At 43.6% G+C, this 16,021-nt stretch overlaps 1 protein-coding gene across 1 annotated transcript in view; it reads right to left on the reverse strand.

The window, feature by feature from the left end:
- herc1 (HECT and RLD domain containing E3 ubiquitin protein ligase family member 1) overlaps positions 1-16,021 on the reverse strand; it is a 445,291-nt gene that overhangs the window by 78,416 nt on the left and 350,854 nt on the right. Inside the window, exons 58-59 of the mRNA XM_060853924.1 lie at positions 12,641-12,787; positions 11,165-11,266 (exon numbers count right to left, since the gene is read on the reverse strand). Coding sequence (XP_060709907.1) covers positions 11,165-11,266; positions 12,641-12,787 — 249 coding nt within the window. The remainder of the gene's footprint in view (positions 1-11,164; positions 11,267-12,640; positions 12,788-16,021) is intronic.

Consider the following 16,021-nt stretch of genomic DNA (forward strand, 5'->3'; position numbering starts at 1 on the left):
TGCGTTGGTTTCTGCTGGGTACTCCTGTTTCCTCCCACAGTCCAAAGATGTGCAGATAAGATGGATTGACCATAATAAATTGCTCACAGCGAACATGGATGTGCACGTTAGGTGGGTTAGCCATGTGAAATATACGGTGTGGAAGTGCCAGTGGAAGTGTCATACAACTGATGCAATGTATTGAGCAAACCAAGATTGCTGTTAAGTCTTTCATCACTTACAATGGTGATGCAGGTTTTGATTGATTAATATGTAAATCCCAGAAATGTAGGGTGGGGGATAGGTCTGCGGGGGGCGGGGGGAGGCTTTTCAAAGGGTCGGTGTGGACCTATTGGGTCGAATGGTCTGTTTCCACTCTGTTGGGATTCTATGATTCTATGAATTACTATAATTCTACCCTTAAGGTCCTGCATTTTACACTTCTACCTAACTCCTTACAATCACTCTTTAGGACCTAATCTCTTTTCCTACCCATGTCATTGGTACCATGTCAATGACAGTTCACTATTCCTCTTTCATGAATTTCATGCAACTTCTCAGCGACATCCTTGACCCTGCCACCAGGGAAGCAACATACCATCGTGGAGTCTTGATTGCAGCCACAGATACGCCCACCTTTGCACCTAATGAGTCCCCTACTTCTAAACGCTTGCTTGGACTTTGCTCAATCCTGCTGTACAGCAGAGGCAGTCATGGTGCGACAGGCCAGACTGCTGCTGTCATGCTTGAGAGGCTATCCCCTCACAACAGTATCCAAAACAGTACACCGGTTAGAGAGCACAAAAGCAATAGGTAACTCCTGCACTACTTGCCTACCTCTCCTAGTGGTCACCTAACTACTTGACTGAACCTGCGGTGTGACCACCTCCCCATAACTAGTGTCTATTACACTCTCTGGCCCATGTAAGCTCCTCACTGTGTCCAAGTGACTCTCCAATGTCTGTGAGGAGCTGCAGCCGGTCGCAATTCCTGTAGACATTGTCCTCAGGGACACGAGACTGTTCCCTGATCTCCCACATCTGGCAGGAGCATACCACTGCCTCAACTGCCACCTCTACCCCTTTACACTAAGCCGAAGAACAGAAGCTTATCACACCCATATCTTGTTGCTGACCACTCTATTTACCAAAGCCTACACTTAAACCGGCTGCAGCATTTCAACCATCAAGCAACCCTTCTCAAAATGGTTGCTCCAAAAATGGCCATTCTGCTATAGCTTGCCTCTCTTTTTCTTTATTCACGGGCAGTTGCTGACGACAGATCCAAATCCTCCCAGAATTATCCTTAGTCACTTCTCAGCAGTACCCTATGTTCGGTGCTCTTGCAGCTTTTACTGATGCCACCGCTCCTGTGTACCCCTCCTCGGTTGCAGTGTCTGAGCCAACTCCTCCCAGAACTCTCCTCAATCGCTTCTCAGCAGCGCACTTTGCTTGATACTCTTACAGTGTTCACTGACACCACCTCTTCTGCAGTCCCCTCCTTGGTCATGGTGACTGAGCTGATCCCTCCCAGAATCCTCCTCAGTTGCTTCTCAGCAGCATCCTCTGTTCTTGTTTTTTAATTCTTGAAGGGTCCTGAAGGGTTACACCCGAAATGTTAACTCTCCACCTCCTGATGCTGTCTGGCTTGTGTTCTTCCAACCTCCTCTTTGTCTACCTTTTATTCTTGAAAGGCAAGTTGCGAGAGGGATACGAACAGTTGGCTGAGACAGAGGTAGGTTAAGTAAGGGGACATATAGTTGGCAAACAGAGTATAATGTGGGGAAATATGAAGTTGTTCATTTTGGAAGGGAGAACAAATGAACAGGATATTACTTGATTGGAGAAAAACTGTGGAAAGTTGCAACACAAAGGTACTTGTAGTACTTGCGCACAAAACACAGAAAGCTGACAGACAGGTGCAATTGGAATCTTGTCTCATATTTCAAGATGCTGGCGTACAAGTGTAGGGAAGTCTTGTACAAGTTGTTGGCCAGATCTCACCTTGACTGCTGTGAGCAGTTTGGTCCCCTTATTTAAGGAAAGACATTATTTCATTGGAGACAATTCAGAGAAGGTTCACTCAGATGATTCCAGTATGGAGGGACTGTCTTTTGAACAAAGGTTAAACAGGTTGGGACTCTACTCATTGGAATTTAGAAAAATGCTACATGATCTCATTGAAGCATAGAGAATTCTAAGGCGGTTGACAGGGTAAACGCTGAGAGAATGTTCACCTTCGTGGAAGAGTCTAGGAACAGAGGGCACAGTTACAGAATTTAGACGTACCAATTTATGACTAAAACAGAAGAAATTCCTTCTGAGGATTGGGAGCCTTTGAAACTCCTTGCCATAGAGAGCTGTGGGGACACAGTCCTTGTGTATATTTAAAGCTGAGATAGACCTTTTCTTGATCAGGATGGGAATCAAGAGTTACAGGAAAAGGCAGGAAAGAGGAAGTGAGGAGTTTCAGGTTAGCCATGATCTTAATTGTAGGTGGAGCTGAACTGCCTACTCCTGTTTCTATTTCTTAGGACCTTACATACAACTCCTACAGTGTGCAAATGACTGCAGTGTCACTGCCCACTGTCCACTCAGAGTCAGATTTGCAATCTATGCTCAGACTCTTGAATTTTGCACAAAAGAGGTTTGTCCAGTTGTTGAATACTGCCAGAACAAAACCCATATCAATTCAGGTCTGATCAATTAATATTCCATGTCCCAGGTTACAGACGCAGAGCATTTTCTGTTACCATGGTAGCCACCTCTCTCAGAAGGGAGACATTGACAAGAAGATCCAATGCTGGACCAGCTGTCCTAGCTCACTTTTCTACAATATACAACAGTGGGTGATTGACAACAAAGACCTCTGCAAGTACAAGATGGTGGCATGGTAGAATGGAATTTGGCTGCCTCCCAGCTTTCTTTCTCCTTTTTTAAAATTATTGTTGCTTTTGCTCTTTTCTTTGAAGTGTGGACGGTGGCAGATGAAGGTGGAGAGCATTGCAAAACCATAACCGAGATTGCAGAGCTTGTTACAGAGACCTTTATAGGGAGGACAGAGCCTGTTTCAGAGACTCCGGTCGAGTTTAAGCAGTGACTAGGGAAGCAGCAGAGGAGGAACAAGAGGAGGAGGGAAGGTGAACTCGATTGCAGTAAAATCTTGCATTCTATTCAGTGTTTCAAGACAGTGCTGGAGTCTGACGACAGGTTGTATATAATATGCAAAAAACACTTTTCACTTTATTTTTGTACATACATATGACAATAAATCTAAACCTAAAATAAAACAATCTAGAGTCAAGAAAGGTCCTACTGAACACAGTTAGTGCCATAATCTTACATCTGTACTGCAGAAAGACCTGAAACTGTGTATTAATGACATGTAAGAGCACACAAGAAATCTCAACAACAATCTCTACCACATCTTTCAGTGTGGGGCGTGTAGAACAAATATGACTGTTCTTCGAGGCAAAATGAGCAATGGGTGAATGCACACTGTTTCAATGGCCAAGAAATGTCTCCCCATCTTTTTCTCTTAAGTTTTCAAGCTGGCTCTGTTCCAATGAAGGAGAAGGAAAACATTACAAAAAGACTCTGAAGCTCTTGTTGAAGCACAACAGTACTAACACTAATGACAGGGAGGTGCTTGTTACCAATCATTTAGAATGGTGACAATTTGTCCATCAAGCTGGAACAGGCTTCAAGTCCAAATACCTTAAGTTTTTTATATATTCATTTGTGGGATGTGTGTGTCGCAGGCTGGCCAGCATTTATTGCCCATTCCTAGTTGCCCTCTGAAAAGGAGGTGGTGAGCTGCCTTCTTGAACTGCTGCAGTCCACCTGCTGTGGGTTGACCCACAATGCCATTACCGAGGGAATTCCAGGGCTTTGACCCAGTGACTGTGAAGGAATGCTGATATATTTCCAAGTCAGGATGGTGAGAGGTTAGGAGGGGAATTTGAGTCTGCTTCAGTATCTGAGTAGTTTGTGAATGGCGCTGAACATCGTGCAATCATTGTTAGAAATCCCCACTTCTGGTCTTATGATGGAGGGAAGGTCATTAATGAAGCGGCTGATGATGGTTGGGTGTTGGACACTACCCTGAGGAACTCCTGCAGGGATGGCCTGGAGCTGAGATGACTGACCTCCAACAATCATGACGATCTGCCTATATACCAGGTATGACTCCAACCATCGAAAAGTTTGCCTCCTGATACCCACTGATTCCAGCTTTGTTAGGGCTTCTTGATGCCACACTTGGTCAAATGATGTCAAGGGCTGTGACTCTCACCTCATCTCTGGAATTCAGCCCTTTTGTTCATATTTGAACCAAGGCTAAAATGAGGTCAGGAGCTGGGTGTCCTTGGCAGAATCCAAACTGAGTCTCACGATTGATGACAGTTTCCATCACTTTAGAGATGATTGAGAGTAGATGATGTGGCCATCATTGGCCAAGTTGGATTTGTATTGGAACAGCTTGGCTAAGGATTGGCAGGTTCTGGACTACAAGCTTTTAGTACAATTGCTGAAATATTGTCAGGGTGGGTAGCCTTTGCAGTATCCAGAGTCTCCAATCTATTTCTTGATATCACGTGGAGAGAATCAATTTGGCTGAAAACTGGTATCTATTATGCTGGGGACCACTGAAGGAGGCCAAGAGGGATCATCCAAATGGCACTTCTGGCTGTAGATTCCTGTGAAAGCTTCTGTCTTACCTTTTGCACAGCTGTGCTGTCCCATCACTGAGAATGGAGATTTTTTGTGGAGCCTCCTTCTCCAGTAAATTGTTTAACTGTCCACTACCATTCACAACTCGGAGAAAGTGAGGACTGCCGATGCTGGAGATCATAGCTGAAAAATGTGTTGCTAGAAAAGCGCAGCAGGTCAGGCAGCATCCAAGGAGCAGGAGAATCAACGTTTTGGGCATAAGCCCTTCTTCAGGAATGAGGAAGGCGCGGCAAGCAGGTTAAGATAAAAAGTAGGGAGGAGGGGCTTGGGAATGCGATAGGTGGAAGGAGGTTAAGGTGAGAGTGATAGGCTGGAGAGGGGGTGGGGGCGGAGCAGGTCAAGAAGTTGCTGAGTCCGAGGGTTGGGACTGAGATACCTGTCTACGGACCACAGCCACATCTCCTTCCTCAGCACCTGTCTATGGATTGTCTCAGTCCCAACCCTCGGACTCAGCACCACTCTCTTCACCTGCAATCTTCTTCCCGACCTCTCCGCCCCCACCCCTTCTCCGGCCTATCACCCTCACCTTAAGCTCCTTCCACCTATCGCATTCCCAATGCCCATCCCCCAAGTCTCTCCTCCCTACCTTTTATCTTAGCCTGCTTGGCACACCTTCCTCATTCCTGAAGTAGGGCCTATACCTGAAACGTTGATTCTCCTGCTCCCCGAATGCTGCCTGACCTGCTGCGCTTTTCCAGCAACACATTTTTTAGCTCCGATCTCCAGCATCTGCAGTCCTTTCTCCTAGTTGATTTTAACCTACTGCGAATCCTCTTGCAAGGATGCCTTCCTTGAAGAAGCTCTCTTCCTCCCTCTACAAGGATTTCAGTGAGTCCCTCTCTCACTGTACCCCCGGTCATCTCCTCTGCCCTGAAGCTCTTCAGCCACGTCCTCAAACAGACTCGCTACCACAGCCACATCTCTTTCCTCAGCACCTGTCTACAGAACAGACTGACCCCGTATGGGCTCCGGACTACGTTCAGGCCAACAAAATTTGGACCCAACCAGGACAACAGTACCTGCAACAAATCCGAAGCCTCCAGCAACAGACCTCCCTCCGGATCCTCCGCTCCACGCTTGCAGCCATGCGTCGTGACCTACATTCCCTGCAGTCAGACCTACTCCAGCTCAGGACAACACTCTCACAGACCTGCAAAGGACCTCTACTGTTCTTCATCCTCAGAGGAATCCATACATTAAACATCCGCAGCTACACTGGCACCACCCCCCACCTTTTCCTCCGCTACATCGATGACTGTATTGGAGCTACCTCATGCTCCTATGAGGAGGTTGAACAGTTCATCCAATTTACTAACACCTTCCACCTTCAAATTTACCTGGACCGTCTCAGACTCCTCCCTCCCCTTCCGAGACCTCTTCATTTCTATCTTGGGCGACCGACTCAACACTGACATTTACTATAAACTGACCGACTCCCACAGCTACCTAGATTACACCTCCTCCCACCCTGACCCCTGTAAAAACGCCATCCCATATTCCCAATTCCTTCGCCTCCGTTGCATCTGCTTCCAGGAGGACCAATTCCAATACCGAACAACCCAGATGGCCTCCTTCTTCAAAGACCACAATTCCCCCCCAGAAGTGGTTGATGATGCTCTCCACCGCATTTCCTCCACTTCCCACTCCTCTGCCCTTGAACCCCGCCCCTCCTATTGTCACCAAGACAGAACCCCACTGGTCCTCACCTACCATCCCACCAACCTCCAGATACATCGTATCATCCTTCATAATTTTCGCCACCTCCAAACAGACCCCACCACCAAGGATATATTTCCCTCCCCTCCCCTATCAGCGTTCCAGAAAGACCACTCCCTTCGCGACTTCCTCGTCAGGCCCACACCCCAAACCAACCCAACCTCCACTCCCGCCACCTTCCCCTGCAACCACAAGAAATGCAAAACTTGCGCCCACACCTCCCCCCTCACTTCCATCCAAGGCCCCAAGAGATCCTTCCATATCCGTCACAAATTCACTTGCACCTCCACACACATCATTTACTGCAAGCGCTGCACCCGATGTGGCCTCCTCTACATTGGGAGACAGGCCGCCTACTTGCGGAACATTTCAGAGAACACCTCTGGGACACCCGCACCAACCAACCCAATCGCAATGGGGCTGAACACTTTAACTCCCCCTCCCACTCCGCCAAGGACATGCAGGTCCTTGGCCTCCTCCATCGCCAGACCATGGCAACACGATGCCTGGAGGAAGAGCGCCTCATCTTCCGCCTAGGAACCCTCCAACCACAAGGGATGAACTCAGATTTCTCCAGCTTCCTCATTTCCCTTCCCATCTTATCTCAGTCCCAACTCTCGGACTCAGCACCGCCTTCTTGACCTGCAATCTTCTTCCCAACCTCTCCGCCCACACCCCCTCTCCGGCCTATCATCCTCACCTTAACCTTCTTCCACCCTATCGCATTCCCAATGCCCCTCCTCCAAGTCCCTCCTCTCCACCTTTTATCTTAGCCTGCTTGGCACAGCTTCCTCATTCCTGAAGAAGGGCTTATGCCCGAAACGTCAATTCCCCTGCTCCTCGAATGCTGCCTGACCTGCTGCGCTTTTCCAGCAACACATTCTTCAGCTTAGTAACGTTCACAACTGAATGTAGCAGGACCGCAGAGCTTATATTTGCTTATAAGTAGTCTTGTTTGGTGGCTTAAGGTATGGTCTGCTCCTGCAATCTCCAGTGAACCAACGTTGAACGTTGAGGCAGAGTGGGCGACAGTGAAAGAAGAAAATGCTGCACTCCAGATCCCACTTCTACATGGAACATCCTGCTCCATGTGTTCAAAGATATGCACATCAACAACTGGCCTCTTATGTCACATGAAGTCCCATAGCAGAAACTCATGACCCTAGCAGATGCCATCACTGAACTGAAAACAGCAAATAATCATTTATTTAGCATTTGATCATATGTTTGCTACACCTTTAGAGTTGTGAACCAGTAGCATAACCACTCTTGCTGGAAATAAATACAGAAAATACTGAAAATGCAATCACATTGTGCAAGATTACCTCCACCCTCCCTCCCCTGCCAATCTTTACAAAGCAATGCCCAGCACTTCACCGTTTCGTGACAGTGTTCTCCTGTGAAGCAGTCAGCCAAAATAACTGTAGAATTTTGCAAACATCATTGTCATATTAACAAAATTAGGACAAATTATAACTCATCGATTTATGTTGAAGGAAACAACACCAAAATTGAAGTGTTCAATTTTAAGAATCTGTTGTGTGTTGAGAAGGTAACACAAGTGCCATGTACCTACACAGTGACTAATTAGAACCTTCAGTACTTACAGACATATTGTCCTTTAAATTCCACTATTTTCTGTAAAAAGGACAATTAGATCCAAAAGATGATGCAAATATAAATTCAGGCGCTGTCTCATATTGTCCTGAGTGGGTCACAAGAGTTGGAGGCAACTTTAAACAAAAAAAAAGCAAGAGATAACAAGAAGCTGACTACCTACTCCCGCTGAGCAGGAAGCCATCTCTTGCAGATATGATTGTGTTTTGCACTTCTAGGATCAGAAAGTATTAGAGGTCTACAGCACAGAGAAAGGCCTGTCGGAATATTCCTTCCCATTTTACAGCAATTTGGCCCATAACCTGGAATGCCTTAGCACCGTAAGTACACATCTAAATAATTCTTTTGTTATGAGGGCTTCTTCCACCCTGACAAGGCAATGAATTCCAGATTCTGACCACCCTTGAGGTGAAGAAGGCTTTTCCTCACATAGCCTCTCGACCTCTTTGCTTCTCTTTAAATCTATGCCCGGTCACTGATCTCTCCGTTAAGTGGAAAGTCTTTTTTTCCCTGTCTACCCTATTTGTGCCTCTTAATTTTATACATCTCAATCTCCTCTGCTCCAACAACAATCCCAGTCTGCTCAATCTCTCTTCATAATTAAAACTCTCCAGTCCAGGCAACATTCTGGCAAATTTCCTGTGCACCCTTGCCAATGTTTTCACGTCCCTCTTACAATATGGATTCTAGAACTGCATACATCCTCCAGCTGTTGCCAAACCAATGTTTTATACAATTCCAGCACAACTTCCTTGCTCTTAAACTCTCTGTCTTGACTATACTTTCTTAGCCACTTTATCAACCAGTCCTGGTACCTTAAGGGACCAGTGTACATACACACCAAGGTCCTCTGATCCAGAGTTCTACCATTCATGTATTCCTTTGCCTTGTTTGTCCTGCCCAAGCTCATCACCTCACATTTATCTGGATTGAATTCCATTTACCACTTATCAGCTCATCTGACCACCCTGTCCATGTTTTCTTGCAATTCAAGGCAATCCTTCTAATTATTTACCAACCCACCAATTCTTTTATCATCTGCAAACTTACTGATCAACCTCCCACATTCAAATCTAAATCATTAATATACCACAAACAACCAGGGCTCCAACACTGACTGACTGGAAAAACTCTCCTCAACCATCAGCTTCCTGTCACTCAGCAAATTGAGGATCTAATTTACCAAATTTTCTTGGATTCCAAGGTCTCTTACTTTTGCTATCAATCTCCCATGCGGATCCCTATCAAAAGCCTTAGTGAAGTCCAAGTAGACACGGTGGCACAGTGGTTAGCACTGTTTCCTCACAGCGCCAGAGGCAATTCCTGCCTCAGACAACTGTCTGTGTGGAGTTTGCAAATTCTCCCAGTGTCTGCGTGGGTTTCCTCCAGGTCCTCCGGTTTCCTCCCACAGTCCAAATATGTGCAGATTAGGTGAATTGGTCATGCTAAATTGCCCGCAGTGTTAGGTGAAGGCGTAAATGGGTCTGGGTGGGTTGCTCTTCAGAGGGTTTGTTGTGGACTTGTTAGGCTGAAGGGCCTGTTTCCACACTGTAAGTAATCTCATCTACTTCAAAAGCATTTTTCTCACCTGCACATCTGATTATCTCCTTGTCTAATTCAATCAAGATGATCAGAACTGATCTCCTCTTAACAAAACTATGCTGACCGTTCTTGATTAATCCCTGTCTCTCTCCAAATGCAGATTAATTGTGTTGCTCAGAATTCCTTCAAACAGTTTCTCTACTAGCGAGGTTAGACTGACTCAGACTGTATTTTCATGTTTTATCCCTTTATTGGTACAGCATTGGCTGTCCTCCAGTCTACCAGCACATCTGCTGTGGCCAGAGAGGAATTGAAAGTTCTTTAAATTCCACACCTGCTATTTCCTCCCTTGCTTCAGTCAACAGCCTGTGATACAATATCCAACATGACTATACAAACTGGAATTACTGCTAGTCTGTATGTACTAGGAACCTGACACGCAATGTGATCTAACATAGTGTGAAAGTTGCACCTTGGGAACAGCCATTTGATACTACAGTACTGCACTGTACATAAAGGTGAAAATACCACCTCTTGCACTGAGCACTGAACCATTGAAAGTAACCATGACAAAAAAATTCTCATTCTCACTGAATTCTCATTCAATCTTCAAATAAACCAATGATCATGAAATTGACGCTAAGTTTCAATCTCAACACTTCTGGTGTTCTCCAATTTTATGATTACTTTTATGAATCCTTTATCTGTGTCTATACATTTTGCTTTTTATTTCTCAGCATTTATGATGTGCTTCAAAACAAATAAACTCACTCTTCTTTAAATCAAGAAAGCCCAATTAAACGGCTCCTATTAAAACATAGATATATTTGGTATGGGAGAAAGGCATCAACATTGTTACGACTAACTGAGGGGGAAAGTGAATGAAGAAAGGGAGCGAGTTCAACCATCCTCATCCACGAATTTAATGATTTGCGGTATTCCGTCTGGATATTGGGGAACCTTGTTTAGGGATTGGTCATGACAATACTGCACACGAAGGAAGCTGTCTGTCATTCAATTAAGAGGTCACTCACTCAATTTGTTTTGTTTAACTTTGAAGCTTATCTTTGAAAAAGGCAAGATCGAATGGCAATAAAATCTTTACATCATTTGCATAACCATAAAGAAGTTTCTGGTTCAAGCAAGGCCAAAACCAAAGGCTGTAAAAACGATAATTATAAATAAATCTAAGAATTTTTTTGTAAGGAAATGGTGAGAATGCAGAACTCACCACCAAATTAAATGATGGAGGATTAGATGCAATTTTGCAAAAAATAGATAACTACATGTTGGAAGAAGGGAATAGAAAGATACGATTACACCCTGAGATGAAGCAAGGCTGGAAGTGGTTCATTTGGAGTATAAACATTGGCATAGATCTATTAGGTCTGTTTCTGCACGGGTCCTACCGAACCAAGTGTAGAAGTCTTAAAGTCTTGATCTTAAGCACCCTAAATGATGACTACTGTTTTAAATTATTTAATCAGCAGTCACTTAAAAAATTTTAGTTCTCAGTGTCCAAACATATATCAGGGAATTTGTAAAAATATGTCATACAATGCCAGAGTTCTGGTCCCTACCTTTGACCTACTGGAACAGGCTGCAACTCCAACATCAGGAATCCAGGCTGTATTCTGAATAGCACCAGATCCTGTCACAACACTCTGCAGCACACTACCATCCTGTGTTAGGAACAAGAAAAAGTAAATGAGAAACGGTCACTGGATTATTTCTGGGAAGACAACAAATTTGCAGCTATGTTTACTTTTAAGCAGCCAAGTTAGTTGTGTAAATGTTAAATTTAGGAAATAGAGATCATCAGTTATACTCCATTCTGATTTATCTTCAAGTATTGAAGTGTCTCAGGAAGGTCTGAACAGAAATAATGATTAGAATCCTTGGGAAAACCAAAGGAATCAACTTTGAAGATGCACACAAGAACTTCTGATCAGGTGTGCAGATATAGAGCAGGATTTAATGTATTTCCTGCTTGCCATCAAAAGAGATGTCACCAGGTATAATGTACCTCAGTTTGGACAGCTATCTTGGAGCCATTCAAAGCTGAGGTATGTTTTGGCAGCTCCATTGGGAATTGTGGCCAATAATGGGACTGCAATCTATTCCAGAAACCACCTGATGAAGGAGTGAAAGCTAGTGCTTCCAAATAAACCTGCTGGACCTATTGGAACAAGCTGCAACTCCAACATCAGGAGTCCAGGCTGTATTCTGAATAGCACCAGATCCTGTCACGACACTCTGTAGCACACTACCATCCTGGGTTAGGAACAAAAAAGCTAGTGCTCTGAAAGCTAGTGCTTCCAAATAAACCTGTTGGACTATAACCTGGTGCTGTATGATTTTTAACTTTATCCTACAAACTAAAGAGATGGAAGCTAGATGTAAAGTCAGTTTTTTGATCATCGCAGACACAAGTCTGGAATGAAGGACAGGTGTAACAATCAAGTTGAGGGAGTACTCAGAAAAGGGGCTTTTTGAAGAAGCTATCCAACACACTCCACCTTCAACTCCACCAATCTTCCCTGCCAAAGTACACAAACCTGCTGGTTTCCAGCACTTCTCCTCCCATTTAACAAATTGTGGTCTATGAGGGGAGTGGCTTTTAAATGACATCAATTGGTCACGAAGGCCTAAAGGGCAGCTTTTGGTCTCACTCACTGCCTGTAAAATTGTGGCAAGGTTGGGTGGGTCAACTCATGGAATTTTATGGCACTTTCTCCACCTCTGGCAAACGTGTTCATTAGGTTCATAAAATTCTGATTGTAACTTTTTGTGCAACTTCTAAAAATTAAATGAAGTGAAAAACAGACTAGATTTTTAAATTAGCATTTTCAGCAAACAGAAAACCATAAAAAGTATACCATATGTGTAAACCAACGAAATGACGTGGAAAATTCAAGTTCAAAGGTTACAATTAAAATCCATTTCAGTGAAGAAACTGTAGGCTTTTTTGGATAGATTTCCTAATTTAATTAATTTTTGATAAGCTAGCACTTTAGATTAGAAACAACACAATTCATGTTGGTCTAACTTCTTACCCGCAGTGACCAAATGTTCATTAGTCCACCAAGTCCCCCTGATACTAAGACCAATCCATCAGGGCTAAAGGTTACAGTGCGCACTGGAGTGATGTGCCCCTTCAGTTGATAGATGCACACTGCCTCTCCGACATTTCTACATCCACTCTTCAAATTCCATGATAATAAAAATTAAAATATAAACATTAAGTATAATGTTCTTTAAAATATAATATAAAAGAGGACAAGGATTGTTCATTTATAAAAAGTTTATAAAGGCACAGATATTCTTTGACAATTGATGTGTTACCTCTATTTAGAGGTTTATTAAGACACATTCCATAGAATCAAAAAGAAGCAGCTCAATTGTAATCCATTAAACAAAAAATAAAAATTCCTTCCGCAGCTGCATATTTAGAAAAGCTGAAAGTAATTGGTAAAGTCAACATTGTTTTGTGGAGGGGAAATCATTTAACCAGTTCACTATATTCTTCGAAGGAGTAACCTGAAACTGGATAATCCTGCTGACATACTGTACTTGGATTCTCAGAAGGCATTTGATAGGGTGCCAAATGCAAGGTTATTGCAGAAAATAAAAGCACATGGTGCACGAGCAAATATATTAGCATAGATAGAAGACTGGCTGGTTGGCAGAAACTAGGAGAGGATAAATAAGTCCATATCTAATTGGCAGGATACGACCGTTAAAGTTTTGTAGCGGTCTGTTCTGGGCCTGAACAAAAATTTTACATCAATTACTTACATGAAAGGAACAAAAGCCTGATAACTAAATTTCCAGATGACACAAAGACAGGTAGGAAAGTATAAAGGTGACAAAAGGAGTTTGCAGGAGGATACAGATAAGTTGAACGAGTGAAAAAACTGGCAGGGAGAAAGTGAGGACCGGAGATGCTGGAGATCAAAATCGAGTGTGGTGCTGGAAAACCATAGCAGGTGAGGATTCCTGATGAAGGGCTTATGCCTGAAATGTTGATTTTCCTGCCCTTCGGATGTTGCCTGACCTGAGGTGCTTTTCCAGCACCACACTCTCGAAACAAATCTGGCAGATGAAGTATAATTGGGAGTAATAATAGCGATGGCATGGTGTCTCAGTGCCTCACAGTGCCAGGGATCCGAGTTTGATTCCAACCTGGACGGCTGTCTGTGTGGAGTCTGCACAATTTCCCTGTGTCTTGTGGGCTTCCTTGAAAAAGTGCTCTGGTTTCCTCCTACAGTCCAAAGACATACAGGTTAGGTGGATTGGCTATCTTAAATTGCTCCTATGTCCAGAGACGTGCAGGCTAGGTGGATTAGTTGTGGGAACTGCGTGGGTGGAGGGGGTGGGGGGCAGATGGGTCCAGATGGGATATGTGGATTTGATGGGCCAAATGGCCTGTTTCCACACTAACGATTCTATAATGTGGGAAAATATGAAATTCACTGAGGTGGAAAGAATGAAACAGCAGAGCATTATTTAAATGGAGAACAATTATGGAAAGGGATTTAAGTATTCTGATGCACAAGTCACAAATAATTAGAATGGAAGTACAGTGTTTAATCATGAAGCCTAGTGAGATGCTATAAATTATGATGAGTGGAATTGAACTTAAAAAGTAAGATGTTATACTTCTATTTTACAGGACATTGGTGAGACCAAATCTAGAATATTGTATGCAGTTTTGGTCTCTTTATGTAAAGGAAGGATTCATGTGATGAAAGTGATTTGAAGAGGTTTACTAGGTGCACACCTGGAATGAGGTGGTTGTCTTATGAGTATAGACTTGTTTTCATCGCGGTCGAGAAAATGGGTGATGTGATTGTATGTGATGCTGACCAGTCTTGACAAGGTGGACATGAAAATAATGTTTCTTCTTGTGGGAGCACCATTTTAAAATTAGGGGTTGAGTTTTTGGACTGAAACATAGCATATGAACAGGCCCTCCAGCCCACCAAGCCTGCATCGACATGATATCCTTCAAAACTAAAAATTGTTTGCCTCTATGCAGTCCATATTAATCTATTCCTTGACTATACATCTATCAAGTTGCCTCTTAAATATTGACATTATATCCACCGCCACTACCTCTTGCGGCAATGTATTCCAGGTAACATCCTCGATGTAAAACACTTGCCTCTCATCCCCTTTTACCTTAAACAAACGTCCCCTGGCGACTGACACTGCTACCCTAAAAACAAGGTTCCGACTATCCATTCCACCAATGCTTCTGATAATTCTGTAAATTTCGGTCAGGTTGCTCCACATCCTTCAATGTTCAAGTGAAAACAAACTAAGTGTGTCCAATCCTTCATCATAGTTAATATCTTCCAAACCAGGCAACAACCCAGTAAACCATTTCTGTACCCTCTCCAAAGCCTCCAAATCCTTCTGGTAGCATGGTCACCAGAAATGTACACAATACTTCAAGTATACCCTGACTAAAGTTCTGTACACTGCAACATGACTTGCTGAGTTTTATATTTTATGCCCTAATGATAAAGGCAAACATGCCATTGAACTTCTTGACAACCTTGTCCACTTGTGTTGCCACTTTCAGGCAACTGTGAACTTGTATAGCTAGATCCCTCTTGTACGTTGATACTACTAAAGGTTCTGCCATTTACTGCATACCTCCTTTCTGCATTAAATCTCCCAAATGCACCACAGCCTTTTTGTCCGGATTAAACTCTGTCTGCTATTTCTGGGCCCAGATTTCCAGCCTATCTGCATCCTTTGTATCCTCTGGCAATCCTCATCACTATCCACAGCCATCTGAATCTTTGTGTCTTCTGCAAACTTACAAATCAGGCCACCTGGATTCTCCTCCAAATCATTTATACGTCACAAATCAACGCGGGTCCCAGCACAGATCTCTGCAGAACACCACTGGTCACAGATCTCCAGTCCCTTCTACCACTACTTTGTCTTCTATCCACCTTATCAACTTATCACAGATCCCATGTGAGAACAGGACTTTCTTTTTTCCTCTCAGAGGATTGTACAACTTTGAACTCGCTCCTTCAGAAAGTTGTAAAGACAGGGTCAATGAATATTTCTGAGGTGGAGATAGATAAATTATTAGGCGAGGGAATGAATGTCATTGAGATAGATAGGAAAATGGAATTCAAAACACAAATTAATCAGTCGTAACCTTATTAAGCAGTGGAGTTGACTTGAGAGGTTGAATGGGCTACCTTTCCTCCTACTTTAAATGTTCTGAAACTAAGACTCCAAATTTAACTCTAAATGGATGAGGAGATTTTGAAACTCAAACCCTGTTGCAGAAAAAATAAAATGCCCTAGCTATTCTAACTACTGGGGCTTAACAACATCCTATTAGTGCACTTCCCACAGTGTTGAGGGCTGGATTGGGACAAGGGATTAGCTTCCTTTGTAGGATCCAG

The sequence above is a fragment of the Hemiscyllium ocellatum genome, chromosome 42, assembly GCF_020745735.1.
Source record: "Hemiscyllium ocellatum isolate sHemOce1 chromosome 42, sHemOce1.pat.X.cur, whole genome shotgun sequence".
NCBI classification, from domain to species: Eukaryota; Metazoa; Chordata; class Chondrichthyes; order Orectolobiformes; family Hemiscylliidae; genus Hemiscyllium; species Hemiscyllium ocellatum.